The following is an 8,125-nucleotide window of genomic DNA, read 5'->3' on the forward strand; positions in this document are numbered from 1 at the left end:
TCCTGTGTTCGCCGCACAGTTTACGTTTAGGTTCTTTCGACACAAAATATAAAATATAACAGTTTTCAATTATATGAAATATGTGTGGCATATGTGTGGCAGTTTAATATGAGTGTTGTCGTTTTACTAAATGTGCATCTGATTTACGCGCAAGCAAACGTAAAAGCACATTTCTTCCGCGTTAACGCTTCCCGTCCTCATGTCTATGTTGTTGTAGTACCACGTGCGTCCACCAGGCGTCACGTTCGCACAACAAATGGCTGCGCAACCTTTAAAAGGACAAATAATGCATCTCAATCCGTGTCAAGGTGACATTGTTTGAGCGGTGTTTTGACTGCGGCTGCTCCGGAGACCTCGGGCCGTGTCTCTTATCAGCTCATGCTTTGAGGCGCTTCACTTTTGCGTCTTTCCTGGAACCAGCACGCTTGAGAGTTGTTGCATTGTGGCGAGATGTGAACGAGGCTGGCAAGCGGAGCGGAGCCCCGAGGGCGCACCGCATGTAAACAGTGGAGACGCCATCCTTCACAGACAGTCCTGCTTAATTAAGCCTGGCGTTAAGGAGGAAACTGGAGGCGCGTACTCTCCCTCTGTCCCCATTTTACACCACTGTCAGTAGTTCTTCGTTTCCTTCTCCTTTGGCTGAAACTTCCACAAGCCGTTGCGCAACTTTCTCCGAGAGGGGAAAGCTCCTCTTTTCGCCAGCAGGTTTGATTGACAGCTCCCCGTGCACGCTCTGCAGAACGCGTGCGTTTGTCCGGGGGCGGGGGTGCATGTGTCCTGGCGTCAGTCGGCGTCTTGTGGAAGTTTAATTGCAGCATTTGGTCGTTCTTCTATAAAGCATAAGCGCCCGTGTATTTCCTGTGTGTTTGTGTTTGTGTGTGTGTGTGTGTGTGTGTGTGTGTGTGTGTGTGTGTGTGTGTGTGTGTGTGTGTGTGTGTGTGTGTGTGTGTTGTTGCTTCGGGGAAACAGGGACGCAACATTGTGAAAGAGCCTACACTGATTCACTGGGAGTTCACGTGCTCACACACACACACACACACACACACACGCACACACACACACACACACACACACACACTGGGGTTGTGTGTTGACTTAAGAGTTAATGAATGGATGATTGAGGGCTGCAGGGGTTGCGGAGAGCAGCGCCATGGAAACAACCCCTCGTTCCCAGGAAGGGAGTGCAGAACAAGAGTTAGAGACAAAGAAGGGATAGAAAAATGTGTGTCTGCGTCTGTGAGACAGAGGGAAATCTGGGTTGTGTGCGTGGAGAGCTCAGGAGGCTGCGGAGGGAACCACTTGAGGCAGAAGCATTCTAAGCGCCAATAAAGCAAGTAGCATGTACTTGACAAGGACCCAAAGGGGGGGGGTGAAGCAGCTGTTGGAGGAGGAGAGCGAGACAAAGAAGGAGCGAGGGGCTGTCCTTGCTTGCTCTTCAGTGTGAGGAGCGTATGTGGGAGGAGGCAGAGGGAGAGCTGGAGGAAGAAGGGGAACAAGAAAGCAGAAGAGCAGAGGAGCAGGCGCAATGTTTGGTGTGTAGGCACACATCTGAGTGTGTGTGTGTGTGTGTGTGTGTGTGTGCGCTGCTCAAGGTCTCCACGCCAGCCTCTTCCTCGTCCGCCGCACAACTCGGGCCCGAGGGACCATGCAGCGCTGGCTCGGCGCCGTCCTGCTGGGCCTGATGGGGCTGACGGGGCTCCCGGCGTCGGGCTCCGACTTCCAGCACCACCGCTACGAGGACATGGTGCGGGCGCTGTTCGCCGTGCAGCGCCAGTGCCCCTACGTCACGCGCATCTACAGCGTGGGGCGCAGCGTGGAGGGGCGCCACCTCTACGTGCTGGAGTTCAGCGACCACCCGGGGGTCCACGAGGCACGTGAGTGACACCCGGTTGACCGTCCGAGGGTGGGGGTGGGGGGGGGTTGTCTGCAGGGTTAGCGGGAGCACAGAGCAGTCTGAGGGGGGGTGGAAATGAAAACGCAGGCTTTGGAGTTGGCTTCTTGAAGCCGGGGAGTGAGGAGGGGGGGGGGTTTGCTCCTTTGATGCACATTTGTGACTTTATTCCAGCACACATGAAAGAATCCAGTCCACATCTGTGATTCATTCCAGCCGCTGCCACCCGACCGCCGGCGGAACGCGGGGTGTTGCTCCCAGAGCCGAGCCGAGGACACAGGGCTTTCTGTTCTGTTCCAGGCTCCGGCCCCGAACCCGCTCTCACGTCCGCACGAAATGTGACTTTTATCCAAAAACGCGGGAGGATGAACTGACAGCGGAGCGCGATGCCCCCACACCCCCACCCACATTAAATCAGCCCTCCGTGTTTATTTAACATATCAGTTTGCAAATTGAAAACCACAACCTCGTCACGACCGGTGTTTGCACTGAAAACAAACCAAGGGCTCATATTCACGCGATGCCTTTCACCTCTCGTGCATTTCTCACAGCAGCTACGTGAGATGTGAACTTCACAACAGCGGGGGAATGCAGTTCTGGCCGACGCTGAGCTTGCACCCCCCTCCCTCCTGCGTTTGCACACGTAAGGGTTTCCTTCAGTAGAATAGGAGGATGTGCGCCCGTTCTGATGCGAGGTGGCCGAGGGGTGGGGGGGTGGGGCAGGAACCGCATTCATGGAAGTTGAGGAAGTCCGTGCCGTTCTGGACCCGAGGCCAGTGGGCCTCATCCTAAAGAGAAGGAGGTGTGCTGCAGGGCCGAGCTGCCGTTAGGGAACCGCTTTCATGCGTTGGAAGTATCTGCTCACCCGCACAAAACCCCCAATCCCCCTAAATCAACAGTTACTTGCTTCACGTGAGCAGCTGGAGGGCAGCTAAATTCAAGAGCTGTGTGTTTGTTCCGTTCGATTGAGTCTGCAGCAGTGATTAATGGAAAGACCCCTGGGAGGGGGGCACAGAGAGGGAGGTTGTTTGGATAGGTCGCTCCATCAGAATAATTCAATCACTAGTGATCAAAAGTCCTCATCGCCTAGTGAAGCAAAACAAATAGCACAATGAAACCCGAGTCACCCCCCCTCCCCCCTCCCCCCTCTCTCTCCATCCCACCTCTCCACTTCCTCCCCAGTGGAGCCCGAGTTCAAGTACGTGGGCAACATGCACGGCAACGAAGTGCTCGGCCGGGAGCTGCTCATCAAGTTCTCCGAGTTCCTGTGCGAGGAGTACCGGGCGGGGAACCAGCGCATCACCAGGCTGATCCACGACACGCGCATCCACATCCTGCCCTCCATGAACCCGGACGGCTACGAGGTGGCGGCCAGACAGGTAACGCTCACAGGCCGGGTCCGGTGCTTGTTTTCCACCCATCTGGGTGAAGGAGTGCGCTTTTAGAGGGTAACGCTACAATTTATATCCCACACGTACTCCACTTAAAACCTGTTGAGACCTGAGTGGAAATATTTGAGATCAGGCTCATCCTGACTTGCTATTTTACCTATATTAGTCCCAATGCGATTTTTTGTCTTTGGGTCAACAGGGCCCGGAGCTCAACGGCTACCTGGTGGGTCGGGGCAACGCCAGAGATGTGGACCTGAACCGGAACTTCCCCGACCTGAACGCCCTCATGTATTACTACGAGAAAAACAAAGGGCGAAACCACCACCTGCCTCTGCCGGACAACTGGGAGCAACAGGTCAGACCCCAAACGGGCTGTGTTGTGAGTCTTCCCGGCCACTTGGCTGCAGCCGATGCTACGATGAGCCGCGTGTCGCCGTATGAGCAGAAAGCTCGGTTCCCTCGTTCCAACTGAGCCCAACTCTGCTGAAAGTTCTTGACAAATAACACGAATAATAACGAAGGGGAGACTTCTTTAAAGTGCGCGTCCAAGCTTCTCCTCTAAATCATTGACATTCTTGGAATTCCACCTGATAAGATGAACTGTACTGTACATTAAGGCGCCTAGAGGCTGATAAACAGCTCATGACGCGCTGGTGAGTAGTTTGATGAAACCTCATCACTTGATAAATCCACAATCGTCTCCAAGGTACAAGATAGAAAATGATAGTTTTTCCATTTTTAGATCACGTGTTCAGCTGTTATTGTAGTGTTTTGACTGAAGCGCTGGTTCCCCCTGTCCTTCCCACACGGCTGCTAGCTGACAGGCACAAAAGGCCGCCTGTGCCGCCGTTACAGATGCTTCATTCATGGATCCTCGCGGGCCGCGTGCAGCCACAGGCCCTCGCTCACCTGCGCGCACCGCCACGCTACATTCAAATGAGTCCACGGATGAGGCCGCGATGAGTGTCCTTCTGTTGGAACGCTGAACCCCCCCTCCGTCACGGAGGCGGCTCAGGCTTCAAAGCTCGCAGCGGCGCGATGAGGGATTAGCGCGGCAATAAAGATCCGTCAGCCTCCCGAACACGAGCCCTGCGTCTCGGCTGAGGCTGATGATGCATTCAAGGCCAGAGGGACGCGATTGGCCTGGTTATTCACCAGCAGATCCATGTCCCACATACCTCAGTCAGGGAGAGGCATCGCTCCCCGCCGTCATGCATGATATACGCGTAGGAACGCGTGAGGATCGCTGGAACTGACACAGAAAAGAACAAATTAAAAACTCCCCCCCCGAATTCCAGACCCCAATCCAAAAAAGATCAAATGCTACACACCGTCAACACTATGTCTGATTTATATTGAACCGTGAAATGATGATGAGCGCCCCGGGGCGACGGAGAAGGTGCATTGTGGGTAGTTGAGGGGTCGGATACAGGCACGTGGGGCTGAGTAAAGATTAACACCAGAGCATAAGAAAAGAGGTAGGAAAATATGCACAAATGGCAGAGACTCGTCCAGAGAAGCCAGAGGGAAGAGAAAACAGATGTTTGCATAAGGCCTGTGATCGAGTGGAGTTCGACTCTTTGGTATTATAGTATCATTCTTACAGTCTAATTCATTGTCCCCACAGGTTGAACCAGAGACGCTAGCCGTCATTAAGTGGATGCAGAGCTACAACTTCGTCCTGTCCGCCAACCTCCACGGAGGCGCCGTGGTCGCCAACTACCCCTTCGACAAGTCGAGGGACGCCAGGGTGCGCGGGAGGAGCACGCACTCGGCCACGCCGGACGACCGGCTCTTCAGACAGGTGCGACCGCCGCCCGACGAACGCCGGTGTGTGTTTGCAATGTGAATGAGGGCTGACGGCGGCGTGTGCGTGCGTGCGTGTGCTCGCAGCTGGCGAGGACCTACTCGTACGCCCACAGCTGGATGCACAAGGCCTGGAACTGCGGGGACTTCTTCGAAGAGGGGATCACCAACGGGGCCGGCTGGTACTCCCTGTCCAAAGGTAGGCTGGTGGCTACGCGCGTGCAACACATTCCACATGCACGTCCAGAATTCCGAGCCCGGTGCCGGGGAGCGTCCCTGTCATTCCCGTTCCACAGACAGCCAAGGCCACCTGCATTAATGACGGCGCCTCAGAGGCTCTGCAGCATCGGTGAACTGCCTCCAATTGCTGGCAAAGCCTCTCTTTGGCATGAACCCACTGCCTATGACCTTTGACCCTACCACTCAGCTCAGGGCCTATTTTGTGCTCTCTCCTGTCGAAGCCTGAATCTCCTACCCGCTTTGTGCCCCAGGCATGCAGGACTTCAACTACCTGTACACCAACTGCTTCGAGATCACCCTGGAGCTGAGCTGCGACAAGTTCCCGCCGGCGTCGGCGCTGCCCAGAGAGTGGCTCGGCAACCGCGAGGCCTTGGTGTTATACCTAGAGCAGGTCAGCGCAAACACAAGCGCGCAGAGCGGGAGAGATGGGGTGTTAAGTTACTACATGCGCACGCCACGAACGGGATTTACAGCGAGACACCAAGACCTTGGCTTTGTGTGATGCATTGGCTGGACTTTCATGGAAAGAGCACGAAACACAAGTAAACTGACTTTTACCCTCCAGCAAAGATGAAAAGAAGCCTTGGATCAAAGACAAAACACCCTTTATCCTCTTTAGATCAAGTACAGTGATTCACTAGTAGTAACAGTGTTTCTACAGGAGGGACGGCTCCTTTTCCACATCACTGATTAAACAGACCAGACCAGTCTGCTCTGATCTTGGATTTGGAAATGTATGTGGCATTATTCTAACACCTGCCTCACCTGTGCCTGTGTTTGTCCTCTTTCAGGTGCATCATGGAATAAAAGGCATGGTCTACGACGAGAACAACAACCCTGTGGGCAAAGCTGAGATCTCGGTAGCTGGCATCAACCATGATGTGACCGGTGGTAAGAAGCAGTCTGGAGGGTCGCGTAGTTCTTTACGCCTCTTGCTTTGATGCTGATGAACAAATGCCTTCATGATGTTGTCAGAAAAAGTGATAATCACTGTGACTTTGTGGAAAATGATGGGCACTAACTCAAAGAGAAGACAGAACGTGAGACAGTACGTGCAGCCTGTCCTCACACTGGGATGGAACGGTCTCCCTCTAGTGGCCAGTGGTGGAACTGCACTTTGAAATAAACACAAGCTATAATATATTATTACTTAAATGCAGATGTAAGTTGTTTGCATTAACTTAGTTTTAACACCTTAGCCTCCTTCTCATTTTCCTGCTTCAGGGGTGGAGGGGGACTACTTCAGACTCCTGTTACCGGGCACCTACACTGTGACGGCCTCTGCACCAGGTTACCTCCCGTCCACCAGCACCGTCACGGTGGGACCAGCTGAAGCCACACGGGTGGGTTTCTGTCTCAATGAGATGCGATGTTAATGGTTAAACACTGTGACTCTCCACGTTGCTCACGCCGCCTTGCTTCTCTTTCTCCAGCTTGATTTTTACTTGAAAACGGCGCCAAAACAACACCTGAAAGTAAAGCACCACAGCGGGAAGAGGAACCCCTCATCTCTCAAGGCTCCCTTAAAGCTCGGCCCTAGATGAGGCACGGACAACAACTTAGCCAACACACACACACACACACACACACACACACACACACACACACACACACACACACACACACACACACACTGACTTCAACTTGAAACAGTCATAGATGCATACAAAAACAGACAAATAGAGGGAAATGATGAAATGACTATGATATACAGTATATATGTAATTTTTGCCTTTATAGTTTCAAACAAGTTTTGTGTTTTTGTTAAACTGAGTGTTTTTGTGTATTTATGTAACAGTGTTGATTTGTGGGAACACAATGTTCCACAAGGACTTTTCTTTATTCCCATTATTAAATTGGATTAAAATTAAAGGTTCAAATACAATCTACCATCTCTACGTTTAGTGTTTATGCTACTGTCTGTTTATCTGTTTGTACAAAGACATTGATTTTTTCTACAATAATTTGAATAGAATGAGTTAACGTATTGAACAAATCTTTGCCTCGAGGCTGCAATAGTAACCTGTTACTTTATTTAAACGCTGTGGGGTTTTTCTTCTGGTCATGACTCAGTGGTACTGTACAGCTGTACAGAAAAACATCTGCCTCTGGTGTGTTCTAACAGCAAATCTAGAACTAGCAAATCTAGGATCCTCCTGGTTCTATTGCTGCAACGGGCGTCATAGCACTGAGACTGTTTCACAAAATAGGTAAGAAGAACCAGATGACACGCATGGAACCAGGCCGACGTAAAGGCTGAAGCTCCTGCTCTGTCACGAGACGGAGCCTCAGCTTCCTGGAGGTGGCAGCAAAGGACCAATGAAAGCCACGCGCCTGCACTGTGGTACAGTACGACGGTTCCAGAGCTGTTGAAGCTGAAAACTCATAAACTCTCTCTCTCACCTTCCCTGTACTATTCCCAAATACTACAGGATACAACAAAAAATCACTGTGACGAACAAGAAAGCGTAAAAGCGCACAGATTTAATAATAATGGAGCCAAACCACGTAGAACATTCAACACAGACACAGTAGCTCCTCTCTCAGACAAGGCCATTACGTTTAATCTAACATTTACCATCAGTCATACGACATCAAACCCACTGTCACGCTGATCATGAGGTCACTCAGTTACTGACATCAACTCCTCCACTACAGTGACTCCACAGCGGCTCCGTCACAGCTGCTTCTCAGAGGAAACACAATAGGATGTTTGTACAACAGCCAATGTATTCTGAGCCCACAGAGCATTATAGTGATGATCCACTGACAACTAATATTGAAAGACAACAATAGA

At 51.9% G+C, this 8,125-nt stretch overlaps 1 protein-coding gene across 1 annotated transcript; it reads left to right on the forward strand.

Moving 5' to 3' along the window:
• Window positions 1-1,437: 1,437 nt before the first annotated feature.
• Window positions 1,438-7,213, forward strand: cpn1 (carboxypeptidase N, polypeptide 1). Its single transcript, XM_029135228.3, has 9 exons — window positions 1,438-1,874; window positions 3,074-3,270; window positions 3,482-3,637; window positions 4,910-5,086; window positions 5,176-5,287; window positions 5,580-5,719; window positions 6,120-6,219; window positions 6,553-6,671; window positions 6,762-7,213. The coding sequence occupies exons 1-9, from the start codon at window positions 1,646-1,648 to the stop codon at window positions 6,870-6,872; spliced, it is 1,341 nt and encodes a 446-aa protein (XP_028991061.1). The 5' UTR covers window positions 1,438-1,645; the 3' UTR covers window positions 6,873-7,213.
• The last annotated feature ends 912 nt before the right edge of the window (window positions 7,214-8,125 follow it).

Source organism: Betta splendens, chromosome 19 (genome assembly GCF_900634795.4).
Source record: "Betta splendens chromosome 19, fBetSpl5.4, whole genome shotgun sequence".
NCBI lineage: Eukaryota > Metazoa > Chordata > Actinopteri > Anabantiformes > Osphronemidae > Betta > Betta splendens.

What these genes read in the sequence shown, in the direction of transcription:
- cpn1 (XM_029135228.3), top strand. Translation starts at nt 1,646, where the DNA reads ATGCAGCGCTGGCTCGGCGCCGTCCTGCTGGGCCTGATGGGGCTGACG. An exon ending in TGGTGTTATACCTAGAGCAG is followed by an intron (nt 5,720 to 6,119) that starts GTCAGCGCAAAC and finishes GTCCTCTTTCAG; the next exon opens with GTGCATCATGGAATAAAAGG. An exon ending in GACCAGCTGAAGCCACACGG is followed by an intron (nt 6,672 to 6,761) that starts GTGGGTTTCTGT and finishes CTCTTTCTCCAG; the next exon opens with CTTGATTTTTACTTGAAAAC.